Source organism: Siniperca chuatsi, linkage group LG14, assembly GCF_020085105.1.
Source record: "Siniperca chuatsi isolate FFG_IHB_CAS linkage group LG14, ASM2008510v1, whole genome shotgun sequence".
Taxonomy (NCBI): Eukaryota; Metazoa; Chordata; class Actinopteri; order Centrarchiformes; family Sinipercidae; genus Siniperca; species Siniperca chuatsi.
The window spans coordinates 404,531-419,620 of record NC_058055.1 but is presented as its reverse complement, the minus strand read 5'-3'; the positions used below and the strand labels follow the sequence as shown (position 1 = coordinate 419,620).

At 42.7% G+C, this 15,090-nt stretch overlaps 1 protein-coding gene across 7 annotated transcripts in view; it reads right to left on the bottom strand.

The window, feature by feature from the left end:
* The window catches only part of LOC122888250 (mitochondrial fission factor), a 38,270-nt gene that overhangs the window by 3,407 nt on the left and 19,773 nt on the right, over positions 1-15,090 (bottom strand). For 5 of the 7 annotated variants that reach the window (XM_044222456.1, XM_044222457.1, XM_044222454.1 and 2 more), the window contains exons 5-6: positions 3,757-3,954; positions 2,775-2,852 (exon numbers count right to left, since the gene is read on the bottom strand). In XM_044222456.1, the coding sequence (XP_044078391.1) occupies positions 2,775-2,852; positions 3,757-3,954 (276 nt within the window). The remainder of the gene's footprint in view (positions 1-2,774; positions 2,853-3,756; positions 3,955-15,090) is intronic. The other 2 variants (XM_044222455.1, XM_044222461.1) reach the window with 2 other exon arrangements.

The window sequence follows — 15,090 nt, the reverse complement described above, 5'->3', positions numbered from 1 at the left end:
TGACCCTAGGTCACTAAACTGGACATTGAGCATTACATCTCCGCCATAATTAATAAATTGTGCAATATTCTGTGTAATACCTCCGTGCAATATTAGTTTTCCCCCTGTTAGTTTTTTCTTATTTATTGCTACTGATACTATATACCTCAATTACTCTTCGACAGTACATGCACCTCCGCTTATTAATATTATTTATTACATAAGGAGTTACATTGTATTTTAGACTGTACTTTCATCACCAACCAGTAAACCCACTTGGTACTTGACACTTAGTTTATCTTATACTTATACCGACAGGATACTTAATTTATTTCTGACCTGTTTATAGTGTTTATTTTTTCTAGTACTTTCTTCCTGTGTGCACTGACGTAAAGACGAGCTGCTGTAACAAAGAGTTTCCCTACGGGGATCAATAAAGTATTTCTGATTCTGATTCTGAAAGCTAAGAGAGCTTGTGTAACATAGCGAACTCGCCACTTGCACACATCTCCCAGCTGGCTGGTTGGAACATTTTAACATATCGCCCAACCCTAACCTCAATACAGCATCTCTGTATCAGTTTAATAGAAAGAGGAGCGTCTGCTTTTTTGACGGTATTGAAAATCATACCTTTGTGATTTCTAAATACCCTGGTATACCGTAATACCTTGAAATATCCCAAGCCTAATTTCAATATAAGTGATGGGAGGCAAAATCCAGTCCTCTTTCTATGTAAAAATGCATTTCAATGTTCAGCTGAAACAAATATGACGCTTCAGAAGTCTGAGTTAGACAAATCAAGTGGATATGTTCCAAAGTTAGTCTTTTTAGTGCAAAAGTCTCTGTGTTACTGTTTTTCTGCTGTAGCCCAGCGTAGAAACACTTTCCACTGATGCAAAAAGAGGTAATTTCACACTCAAAAGACTGTTTATCTAATTAAGAAGCTTCATATTTGCTACAGCTTAACTTTTTTTACACAGGAACAAGGTCTGTGGATTTTAACATTGGAATCGCTTTAGGAAGGGATGTCTTTGTAGTAGTTTGGACAGGTGGAACAATTACAGCAACCAAAAAATTCTTTCAATGGCATAGGCATGCCAGTATTGTATTAAAATAGACTTGAAAAAAAATGTGAACTTCAACTAGTAAACAAACTGGTAGAGGAATGTGAGGCAGGCACCATTTCAGTGGTTGCCAGGTCACAAAGTCAATGACTTTAGATCAGACGGTAAACTGAGTTTTAGCTTCTAAACCAATGTAACACCTCATGAAGGTGGAGCTCAAACAAGGGCCTGTGATTCAAACAGTAGTCTGATTGCTGTTAAATCATTAGACCAGGGGCCTCATTTATGCCTATGTAGTTTTGTGCTTAAACCATGTACATGCTCATTTCTACACACAGAATCCAATCCAGCCTCTATTTTCTGAGGAGGCTGAGGTCCTTCAACATCTGCTGGACAATGCTGAAGATGTTTTATGAGTCTGTGGTGGCCAGTGCTATCCTGTATGCTGTTGCATGCTGGGGCAGCAGGTTGAGGGTAGCGGACGCTAACAGACTCAACAAACTGATCCGTACACATTGTGGGGTGGAGCTGGACTCTCTGGCGGCGGTGTCAGAGAAGAGGATGCTGGCCAAACTACATGCCATCTTGGACAGTGTCTCCCACCCGCTCCATGACGTGCTGGTCAAACAAAGGAGTATCTTCAGCAGAACCACAGGAGCACCACACAGCGCCACAGGAAGTCATTCCTGCCTGTGGCCATCAAACTCTCTAAGTGTCAGTCTATATTACCCTCAGTCATTAAACTGGACATTCATTACATCTCTGCCATACTTAATAATAATTGTGCAATATTCTGTGTTAATACTCCTGTGCAATATTCTCTTTTCAGTTTAAAATTCCCGATTTATTGATCTTGATATTTATTCATACTTCTATTACTGCTGTCTCTTAATAGCTAAACTTAACTTGACAGTTCATGCACTATTACTTTGTACCGTATTATTATCATCAACCGGTAAACCCACTTTGTACTTCACACTTATTTTATACTTTTCCCACACACCTGCTCCCGAGATGCAAAAGGATCTTTTTTTAATGGCACAGTATCTTAACCTCGTTGTCTGTGATCTGACATGCCATGTATGCTTTGATAAATGAGGCCCCAGGTGTATTAGTTAACGTATTTGAAATGGTTTTACTGAAAAGGTTTTGTGGCCTGAACACAGCTTTTACCAAATTCCCTTGAATTATCCTGGAATCTACCAGAAATGTGTGCTTACACATATTTGACTGGACAACACAGTGCATTGCCTGATGATGTTGCATTGTATTGCAGCAAAAGGTGTGCGGTGTTAATATTATTATTAATATTTTTTTTCCTGAGTCCTCTGTGTTGGTTACACTGAAATGGCTGTGTTTTTTCACATAGTGCTAATGTCAGCCTGAGCATGGCCTAAACATCCATTCTGAACCATTAATACGGCTTTAATAAATCACTCATCTTTGCTGTCTACCAGGGTGTTGCTTCACAATTTTGTTTTTGTCCTGATGTTACAAGTGGACGCACTTGTGAAGGTTTAAACTAGTTATCACAAGACAGAAACTTTCTGCAGTGATGCACTCATGTGGGACCATGAGATTCCAGACTGCACCAAAAACGCCCAGCAGACGTTAAAGCTGCACTGCAGAGATTACTTCAAAACTTAGAGGAAAAATTTGCTCAACAGTACATTACGGCACAAACATGAGGGTAGTTTTGGCACATAAACATACACTTTTCCTTTCAGTCACCTTTTCTTGCTGTGCTCCACATGTGCTGCAGAAGGCACCTCGGTCATAACTCTTGCTGGTGGCGGCTTCTCTTGATTCCTAAATCGTTACTCCAATAGAACGGAAAGAGAAACTACAGTCTGCCCTGGACCTCCAACAACATGACAGGTAACCAGCTAGGACAATGCATAGATTTTAGCAGCTAGCAAGAGGCAATATTAGCTGAGAGCAAAGCAGATAATGAAGCACATAATGAGAGCAATACATTAAAGATATTGGTAGCAACAAAAAATTCATCAGTCCTGGAAGCAGACATTGGTTAAAATAGGACGCAGGGTCACAGAATTCAGCCCTTAAAAACATCTGTTGATACCACTGAGCCACATGGAACACATTACAAGTTAAAGCAAAACTGGTGCATGTTGTCTTTTTCCACATGAGAAGATTATTTACAGACTTTTGAGTAAGTAATCAATCAGCTGCAAATATCTCCCAATACAAGAAATATTACTTTAAATCCACATTAGGGGCGAAAGCTTTGTCTGTGGATTCTTGCCAAATTTCCAAGGGAAAAATTGTTGTAGGTGGCCAGAAGAGAGAGATGTTAGCCAAAGAAAAGCATGAGGCTAAGAGTTACTGTGTGCCGCAGGATTGTAGCCATTCATTTTAGTTTGTGATAGGTCTACACTGTTTTCTTTTGACTGGACCAAACATTGAAAACTTAAGAACTGTGGATACATGGAAAGTGTTAATACAGTGAGCAAATAAGTGTGTTTATAAGCCACCTTTCCAGAGAGGATCATAAAGTAGTGGTGCATGTAGTTTTAGGTCATGAGTTGTGTTTTTTTAAATACCTGGAACTATCCTGTACTTAGATCATGCCATCTAATGAACAGTCTTTTTGAACTCAAAGTGTGACAATTTGGCAACAAAACACATCGTTTTTTTTTTTTTTTGGGATATAGTGAGGGGCTCATTGAATGCTGTGAAATATAACTCAGACCTGTATTTCTGGCTGACCGTCTGCAGGACGCGCTGTGATGCCTGCAGGCCCAAATGCTTGGCTGCCTGCAGAATGGACTGTGGAAACAGGAGGCTGAGGGAGGTGGCAGGGAGAGGCTGGGCCTGGGCCTGAGGGTCGGTGGTCTGGGCGGAAAGAGAAGCAGTGGAGTGCTGGTGGAGGGGACGGCCTGAACTTGGACTGCAACCAGTGAGGAATGACAGAGGGAAGGAGGTGAAGAGGTGAGGGGACCAGAATTAAAAAGGGAAGCAAACATCACCAGGATGACATTAAGACAAGACACTAGGAAAGTATAAGTGAGCAATGTAGGTGGGTGGAAGGGCAGTAAAGAAAAGAGTAAAGGGAAAGGTGGAGAGAAAAATAGATAAAGTGGAGGGTTGGAGGTGAGGGACAGGGACAGAGAAGGGGCAAAAATTACTATTTGAAAGGTATAAGCTAATGGCACATTCTGTTGCCATGCAGCTGCCGTAGCTGCTTAAGATTTCAAAATAAGTTTCAAAGTTTAAGACAAACTGCAGATCAACCAAAACACAGCCGGAAGGAGAGCACACATTAAACTTGTTTTTGAGTTCCTTTTATTTGATGCCTTTTAGATGTTTTAGAATAGACCTCTACAATAGATTTCTGTTCTTACTTAGGGCTGGGTATCTTTTGAACATTTTTTATATCTGTGCCAAAATGATTTTTGATACCTAAGTTAGACATGTTGTAAGCCTTTTTTCTCCCATTTAACAAAACACCAAGCTGCTCAATCAATCAGTGTCATATAAGTAAACTAGAAGAGTGCACTCAGTAGAGTGCATATCTCCACCAGGTGTGTCTAGGGGAACAGGGAGAGCAGCAGAGCTGTGTATCCAGCCTGTATGCTTGAGACTAGTGGAATGAAGGGGAGAAAGTTTCTTTATATAGTTTGGTGTAGTGTAGTGTACACACCCGATTCCAAAAAAGTTGTGACACTGTACAAATTGTCCATTTTAAATGTGCCTTGGCCCAGAGAAAACGCCTGCGCTTCTGGATCATGTTTAGATATGGCTTCTTTTTTGACCTATAGAGTTTTAGCCAGCAACGGCAAATGGCACGGTGGATTGTGTTCACCGACAATGTTTTCTGGAAGTATTCCTGAGCCCATGTTGTGATTGTGAAGTCCAAACTTCTGAATTTAAACAGTGTTATTATTTAGAACATTTTGTTATTTATTTAGAACATTTCGTTGTAACATACCACACAAAATAAACCCCTACCTTCCTCTCCCCTTCCAAACAAAGAAGAGTTGAATCTCACTCAACTGTCCCTCCTGGACAGTCAAGATGGTGGCGAAGATAACAAAAACAGGGATTTATTCATCTTGTATCGTGCCTAACTTTAGTGGATTATAGTGGATCATAAAATATCGGGTATGGAATTAATCTACAGATGATCTGATTCAAGATGAGACCAAACTTTTTTATGGATGGCAGTTTTTGAGGCACGACAAAGGCCAAATGGTGGCCTGCAACAGACTAGAAAAGCATAGCCAACTGCCGGAAACACCTTTTGCTATGTCGTAACGCATAATGTAAAATGGTGAAACCACGAGAGGTCCATACATTTTCACAAAAAATATTAGGCTGATGGGTCCGAGATTAGCTGTGGACAGATACACACATGCACGCACTCATACACACCACCAAACGCATGATAACAAGCTCAGTACTGAATGATTAATTGATTAATGACTAAGTCTGAATATTAATTACCAACATGTGATAACAAATAAATTGTTGAGGTCATTTATCAAGCAAAAATGTCCAGTTCCAGTTTCTCCAATGTGAGGATTGCCTATGTCTGTTTTATGTCATTGTAAACTGAATATCTTTGAGTTTTAGACTGTACTGGACACATCAAAAAAGTAGCTTTCAATGCCAACTTTGGAGACAGTTCTTGAGACTCGATGTTGTGGACACATTTTGGTCTGTGCCTCAAAAAGTGCTGAGGCTGATACCCAGCCCTACTCTTAGTTTTTACATCACTTAGCCACTAGCAATTTGTGAAAGTTAAACTTGCTTTCTTGTTCCATCTAGATACCTCTGTTCCTTCTAGACCGGCCTAATGTCCTTTCCCAAATTACTATAAAGAATTTTACAATGTTAAGGGGGCACTCCACTGACTTTTCACATGAATATCATCTTACTTGTCATTAGAGGTACTACTAAACCTGTGAAAACAGTTGAATAATTTCTTTGGTGGCTCTGGAGGAGCTTTGTCAAGTCTGAGAAAATAATCCCTGAATGTCATCTCAAATTTGGCTTGACGATTCAAATCTTTAACAAAAAGCCTGCATTATACACTGGTGATATGGAGTTTGAAAGACGTGGCTGTTGTTGGAAGTGTAGGACTAGGGTTGCAAAGGGTCGTACTTTTAATAGTGAACTTATTTGGGGGGGAAATACCAATAAAAAAGCAAAACTACGTCGTATGGCATGTTCTGGTTAAAAGTATGCCCATGTAATTGAATTGTAACCATGCACTGCATTCAGAAGTGCAGTCTTCTATCACTTGTACAGATAATTTGCCAGCTGCCTTTTAAACAGGAATTCAATAAAATTAAGGCACCAAGGCACGCAACAGGCTGACCAATGCACAATTTGAAAAACTGGTGGCCATCTGGGCAAACTTGAGGCTCTTTGAGCCTGACACAGAGCCATCCTCAACCAACTGGGATAGTGACGATGAGGCATCAGAGTCTGACATCGAAGAAGTCCATGGAGAAGATATGGAGGCCTGAGAGGGGGGTGGTGTTGTCCAGTGAAATTTCAATATGTTAAATGAGTCAACTCATTTAATTAAAGTTCAACTCAACTAAACTCTACAGATGTTTTCATTTGTATTAGAAAGGTTTACAATTATGTCTGCTTATGATATGGTAAAAGGTTTGTTTCTATCTGTACCTGACATGGTAAATACAGCCTGAGCAAATAACCCCTATATTTCTATGGTATTCCCGTTAATTCCTATGAAGTCCCATAAATTCCCCTTAAATTCCCCTGCTATAGGCCTACACTGCCGGGAGACTTCCATGATTAGATTAGATTCAACTTTATTGTCATTACACATGTGCAAGTACAGGGCAACGAAAAGCAGTTTAGGTCTAACCAGAAGTGCAATAAGCAAGTGCAGGATATAAATTATGTGCATACATGCAGGATAGGACAATATTATGAAAATATTTTACAAGTGGTACTATGGACATTATATACAGATGGCATTACTATAAACAGAAATGTACTGATGGATATGTACAATAATGAATTAGGCTGGGCAGAACAGTAGTGCAATAAAATTATACATTATTACATAATTATTACATTGTATTATTATACTATCATCATAAACCGGTAAACCCACTTGGTACTTCACACTTATTTTATCTTATACTTATACCCACCTGGTACTTAATTTATTTTCTGACCTGTTTTTATAGTGTTTTGTAGTGTATTGTATTATAATTTTTGCTAGTACTTTCTCCTGTGTGCACTGACGTAAAGGCGAGCTGCTGTAACAAAGAGTTTCTGATTCTGAAAATTAAGTAGTGCAAATTATGGACAGAAATAGTGCAGTAGATGAGTTATTGCAGTATTCAGTACATAGTACTAGAGTGCAAATGATGCAGTATATGTATAGATAAATAGTTCGGTAGTGCAAATTAACATGTGATAAATGTAGGGCAAAAAAATAAAAAAATAAAAAAAATAGCAGCATTTAAAGTTAAGGTATATGAGGGGACAGTGGAATCAGTGGGGGGCAGAGTTCAGTAGGAAGACAGCTCTGAGGAAAAAAGCTGTTTCTAAGTCTGCTGGTCCTTTTCCAGAGGCACATGAGGTGCCTGCCGGAAGGCAGGGGAAAAAACAGTCTATGGGCAGGGTGAGAGGAGTCCTTAAGAATGCTGCGGGCTTGACGCAGACAGCGTTTCCTCTGGATGTCCTCAATGGCTGGAAGTGGAGTCCCTGTGATGCACTGGACAGTTTTCACCACTCGCTCCAGTGCCTTGCGCTCTGCAGCAGAGCAGTTCCCATACCAGACTGTGGCACAGTTGGTTAGGATGCTCTCTACTGTGCAGCGATAAAAGTTCACCAGGATAGCTGAGGACAGTTGGTTCTTCTTCAGTGTCCTCAGGAAGAAGAGGCGCTGGTGAGCCTTCTTGACCAGGCAGGAGGTGTTGGTGGTCCAGGACAGGTTCTCCGAAATATGGGTCCCCAGGAACTTGAAGCTGGAGACACGCTCAACCGCCATCCCATTAATGTGGATGGGGTTATGTGTGCCTCCTCTCTCCTTCCTGAAGTCCACGATGAGCTCCTTTGTCTTGGAGGTGTTAAGGAGCAAGTTATTGTCTGAGCACCATGTGGCCAGGTGCTGGACCTCCTCCCTGTAGGCAGTCTCATCGTTGTTGCTGATGAGACCAATGACCGTAGTATTGTAGGCAAACTGGTATGGGTCCAGTGTTGAAGGGAGGAAGTCCTTTAGGTGTGCCAGGACCAGCCGCTCAAAGCACTTCATAACAATGGGTGTGAGTGCTACAGGGCAGTAGTCGTTCAGGCACGTTGGACTAGAGTATTTCGGCACTGGCACAATGGAGGTGGATTTAAAGCATGCGGGCACAGCTGCTTGGGCAAGGGACAGATTGAAAATATCCATAAAGACCCCAGCAACCTGCTCTGCAAATGCCTTGAGTACGCGACCAGGGATGCGGTCTGGTCTAGCAGCCTTGTGCGCAATAAAACTGCCAGGAATGTGCAAACCAATATCCAAAAGCTCGTGCCGGGTGTACAATGTTAAGGCACTCTACATCTTCTCTCTCCCGTAGTTCTGTGCTTTCTCGTTTCTCTCCTGTCGCTTTCAGCAGGTATTTCTACCTCCGGAGCTGCAGAGACTGGATCTGTGGTTGTGGGCCACCTGCTGCCCCCACGTTCCTGCTCGACAACTGCTACTACAGATGTTGTTATTGGCTCTGTTACTAATAGTGACATTTTTCCTATAGCTGTCATTCCTATTATTATCAATAGTAACACTACAATTACATTTCTATTATTTTAAAAATTCTAGGTGGTATTTACATTGTGCCTCCCTCTCCCCCACGCCCCCAAAACCTCTCTCTCTCTCTCCTAGCCTAATACGGCAGCGACAGATGGCTGCCCACCATTGAGTCTGGTTCTGTCCAAAGTTTCTGCCTCTTAAAGGAAGTTTTAAGAGCAAGCACTGTCGCCAAGTGCTTGCTCATGGAGGGATTTGTTGGGTCTCTGTAAATAATATTATAAAGAGTATGGTCTAGACCTGCTCTACTGGAAAAGTGCAATGACATAACTTCTGCTATGAATTGGCACTATATAAATAAAATTTAATTGAATTGAATTAAAATGGAAAGTTTCCACCTGGAATATTCCCAGAACTTTGCAACTCTATGTAGGACCCAGCTCTGGATATTTCAGCCTCTGCTGCTTGATTTTGACCATTCCTTTTTAATCTGTCTCTTGCAAGTCCCCCAACTTTATGACAGTGGAATATTTACAGCCATGGTGCAAAGGTTGAATTATGCTTTGAAGGTGACATGAAGTCTGTTTTGCAGTTTATTTAATGGTTAACACTGACAAAGCCACAAGAATGCTTGATCCCCCCCCACCTCGACCCCTGACTGTACACTAACAGTAGCTTTGAAACCATAGATGTTATACAGTATATAGCTCTAGTGAAACCCACAACTGTGACTGCCTGAGAGGCTTCAAGTTAAATGTTAAATGCACATATACAGTGCCTTTCTAGTCTTTTCCGACTAATCAAAGCACTTCAACTACAAATCATATTCACCCGATTCACATATCATTCACACACACTCACACACTGAAGGGAGCAATTTTGTGGTTTAGTGTCTTGCCCAAAGACACTTCGACATGTGGGCTGGGGGAAGCCGGGGTCGAACCACCGACCTTCCCACTCGACCAATAAGCCACAGTCGCTTCAATTCAATATAAATTATATAGCGCCAATTCATAACAGAAGTTATCTCATTGCACTTTTCCTATAAAGCAGGTCTAGATCGTGCTTTTTATCAGAATCAGAAATACTTTATTGATCCACGAGGGGAAACTCTATTGTTACAGCAGCTCAATCATGTCAGTGCACACAGGAATAGAAGTTCTAAGCAAATCAAAATATAATACACTATAATACAGGTAAGATAAATTAAGTACAAAGTGGATATAAGTATAAAATTAAAACAAGTGTAAAGTACAAAGTGGATTTACCGGTTTGATGAAGTATGTACGGTATAATAATACAATGTAATAATATAAGTAATAAGTAATAGTGCATGTACTGTCAAGTTAAGTGTAGCTTATTAAGATTATCATGAGACAGTGAATATTGCACAGCAGTAATAGAAGTATGAATAAATATCAATAAATTAAACTGAAAACAGAGTATATTGCACCGGAGTATTAAACAGAGAATATTGCAATTATTTTAAGTATTGCAGTGATGTTAATGGTCCAATGTCCAGTTTAATGACTTAGGCTCATATAGACTGACACTTAGAGGGAGAAGTTAAAGAGTTTGATGGCCACAGGCAGGAATGACTTCCTGTAGCGCTCTGTAGTGCATTTTGGGGGGATGAGTCTTTCGCTGGACGAATGAGGGACTACACTGTCTCTTTCACTGAAGGTACTCCTTTGTTTGACCAGCATGTGATGGAGTGGGTGGGAGACACTGTCCAAGATGGCATGTAGTTTGGCCAGCATCCTCCTCTCCAACACCACTGACAATTCAATTCATAAAAGAAGTTATGTCATTGTACTTTTCCTATAGAGCAGGTCCAGACTGTACTCTTTATAATATTAATTACCGAGACCCAACAAATCCCATCATGAGCAAGCATTTGGCAACAGTGGCAAGAAAAAACTTCCTTTAACAGGCAGAAACCATGGACAGAACCAGACTCAATGGTGGGCAGCCATCTGCCGCTGGCGTGTTAGGTTAGAGAGAGAGAGAGAGAGAGAGAGAGAGAGAGAGAGAGGAGGGGTTTGGGGGAAGGGGATAGGGTTAGGGAGGCACAATGCAAAGACCACGTTTGTTTAATATAGTAGAATAGTAATTGTTGTGTTAATATTAATAAATTAGTAACAATAGGAATGACAGCTATAAGAAGAATAATGTCAGCATCAGTAACAGAGCCAATAACAACAACTGTAGTAGCAGTTGTCGAGTAGGAACACGGGGGCAGCAGGTGGCCCACAACCACAGATCCAGACTCTGCAGCTCCGGAGGCAGAAATACCTGCTGAAAGCGACAGAAGGAGAAAGGAGAGAAACGAGAAAGCACAGAACTACGGGAGAGAGAAGATGTTGAGTTAGTAACATGCAGTAATGGGATAAAAATGCATACAGATGGAGAGGGAGAGAAGGAGAGAGGAAAGTGGCGCATCATGTGAAGTCTGCCGGCAGTCTAGGCCTATAGCAGCATAACTAAGGGATGGTTCAGGACTCACCCAAGCCAGCCCTAACTATAAGCTTAATCAAAGAGGAAAGTCTTAAGCCTACTCTTAAATGTGGAGATGGTGTCTGCCTCCTGAACCCAAACTGGGACCTGATTCAACAGAAGAGGAGCTTGATAACTGAAGGCTCTGGCTCCCATTCGGAGACTCTAGGAACCACAAGTAACCCTGCAACCTGGGAGCGCAGTGTTCTAGTCGGATAATATGGTGTTATGAGATCTTTAAGATACGATGGTGCCAGACCATTAAGAGCTTTGTGGGTGAGGAGAAGGATTTTAAATTCTATTCTAAATTTTACAGGGAGCCAGTGCAGAGAAGCTAATATTGGAGAGATATGATCTCTTTTCCGATTTTTTGTCAGTACATGTGCCACAGCATTCTGGATCAACTGGAGAGTCTTAAGGGACTTATTCAGGCAGCCGGATAATAAGGCATTGCAGTAGTCCAGCCTAGAAGTAACAAATGCATGCACTAATTTTTCAGCATCATTTTGAGACAGGATGTGCCGGATTTTTGCAATATTACGTAGGTGAAAAAAGGCAGATGCCAATGCTAGATCAATAACGATGCCGCCAGCAGCTGTAAAAACAGACAATGAGAAATGTCGTTTGGGGGATACAGTAAGAATATCAAAACTCTGAGGCGTGATCAGAAAAGGTTATGATCAAACCTTAACAGATGAGTTTTTTACATTAACGTAGTGCATAGCCAGAGATCCACCTGTATATATTGTGCTGGTGAAGCATTGAAAGGCACATTTTATGAATCAGTTACAATTAGTGATTATCAATAAAAACAAAGCATTCAAAATAGAACAAATATTTGCCAGAAAAAGATCAGGACTTGTTGGTTCTTGTGAAATAGTTGGGTTGGCCCGAGAAATTTAACACATGGCTCCCTGAAAAAGACTGCTGACGTGCAATAAAAGGTGTACGCTATCTGCTCATGCACTCAATTTTCGAGGCATAACTGTGTCACAACAATGGAAAAGAACGTCTTTTATGTTACATGGGTTAGGGGTGACTGTGGCTTGGTAGAGTCTAGAAAGGCGCTATATAAGTACAGTCCATTTAACATTTAATGCTTCAATATATAAATAATAACATACAGGTGGGGGTTATTGAGTTTCAATATCCCCTGGTCTGGGCTAGTTTTTTCCACAACTTCCAACTCATAATTTCAGGAAAGACTATGCAGTGCCTGCCGACATTCACAGCGGCAGTTACAATATTTGATTATCAGCTTATTGGAGATTCTTATGTGCCACTCCTCCGCTGTATAACTATATCTGTCGAGGTTCGTCGTATGCCCACTCTGACTTATGACAAGCCATACTACACATCACTCTCTAAATTAGGTATTGACATATAGAATATAGAAATATCGCTAAAAAACAACCAAAACCGATATATTACCTTTCGCATATGGGAAAGTAATTGTCAAACTACACTTCAGACCTGTGAGGCAGTATTTTTAAGAGTGAATTGAAAAATGACACACACACCGCACACCCAAGATGATGGTAAATATATGTTTCACCGTATGAACCAAGCGGGTGGAGAATTTAATTCAATTCAATTTTATTTATATAGCGCCAATTCATAACAGAATTACCCAGCTTTATTGGGACAAGTACACAATAGGGCCAAGGGCTAGGAGGTATATTTCGCAATCTATTTAGGATGGCTGTGGCCTTGTTAAAAAGAGGATTTAGTTTGACTAAACCTCATTTAAAAAACAGCTGTCACAACATCGTGGGGGATGTGGTGTCTCTTCTTTCTGTTGCCAGATTTGTCATGGGTTGTAACACACATTTAACTAGTTGTGTCATTGCCACCTTTATATTTCAAATAGCCCTACATACCTGGGTGCTTGGGATAGCAGATAGCAGTACATTTAAACCAGCCAAAGTTTTTCACATTTCCCACCCCTGTGGTCTAGAACTGTTTAAAACATTGTGTGATGCAGTGACACTTTTTACCAAATCATACAAGTGTGAACCTCTCACTGGTTGATTGTTAACAAATTTTTCCCTGATCTGTCCAAGATATACATTTTTTGCCCTGACCAATGCATCCAAAATGTATTCAGCACTTTTCTTACTTCTTAAAGGCATGTGTTTTAAAACTTCCTCTAGAATCAGGTCCTCATCTGCACCAGGTGTAACGTCAAGGTTCAATCTACTCGCATCACTACTTTCACTGGAGGGTAGTGATAAAGTTAATACCTTTTTCATGCTCCTCCTGTCTCACCAGCGACAGGTATCTCTGTAGAATACCGGCATATTTTATGGCCTTCTCATACACGTCTGTATCCGGTCATTTCAATACATTGAATACACAAATACCAAAAAGACAACCAAAAAGAAACAAAAATGTTCAGTAAGGCCAAGCCTTCAAATTCCTGGTAAAATACTATCCCTGCAACAATGGCACCCCTCCTTGAACCGCCACCTTAACGTGGTGGAGGGGTTTGAGTACCCGAATGACCCAGGGAGCTATGTTGCCTGGGGCTGTATGCCCCTGGTAGGGTCACCCATGGCAAACAGGTCCAGGGTGACGGGTCAGACCAAGAGCGGTTCAGAAGACCCTTATGGATTATTTAAAATCAAGGCCAGTTACGTCGCCCGGATTGGCGCTACCGGGCCCCACCCTGGAGCCAGGCCTGGGGTGGGTGCCCGACGGCGAGCGCCTGGTGGTGGCCGGGCCTTTCCCCACGGGGCCCGGCCGGGCACAGCCCGAAGGAGCGACGTGGGGCCGTCCTCCCGTGGACCCACCACCCGCAGGAGGATCCGTAAGGGGCCGGTGCAGAGAGATCTGGGCGGCAGTCGAAGGCAGGGGCCGGCGACCAGATCTCCGGACACAGAAACTGGCTCTAGGGACATGGAATGTCACTTCGCTGGGGAAGGAGCCTGAGCTTGTGCGGGAGGTTGAGCGTTACCGGCTAGATATAGTCGGCCTCGCCTCCACGCACAGCCTGGGCTCTGGAACCCGTCTCTCGAGAGGGCTGGACGCTCCATTTCTCTGGCGTTGCCGGGCGGGGAGAGGCGGCGGGCTGGTGTGGGCCTGCTCATAGCCCCACAGCTCAGCCGTCCACGTGTTGGAGTTTACCCCAGTGAACGAGAGGGTCGCGTCCCTCCGCCTCCGGGTGGGGACAGGTCTCTCACTGTTGTGGCGGCCTCACGGGCCGAACAGCAGTGCAGAGTACCAGGCCTTCTTGGAGTCCCTGGGAGGGGTACTAGACAGTGCACCACCCGGGACTCCGTTGTTCTACTGGGGGACTTCAACGCCCACGTGGGCAACGACAGTGACACCTGGAGAGGGGTAATCGGAAGGAACGGCCCCCCTGATCTGAACCCGAGCGGTGTTCAGTTGTTGGACTTCTGTGCTAGTTACAGTTTGTCCATAACTAACACCATGTTCAAGCACAAGGGTGTCCATCAGTGCACGTGGCACCAGGACACCCTAGGCGGAGGTCGATGATCGACTTTGTTGTCGTATCATCTGACCTCCGGCCGCGTGTCTTGGACACTCGGGTGAAGAGAGGGGCGGAGCTGTCAACCGATCACCACCTGGTGGTGAGTTGGATCCGCTGGCGGGGGAGGAAGCCGGACAGACTTGGCAGGCCCAAGCGTATCGTGAGGGTCTGCTGGGAACGTCTGGCGGAGCCCTCTGTCAGCAGGGTCTACAACTCACACCTCCGGGAGAGCTTCTCCCAGATCCCGGGAGGTTGGGGACATTGAGTCCGAGTGGACCATGTTTTCCACCTCCATTGTCGATGCGGCGGCTCGTAGCTGT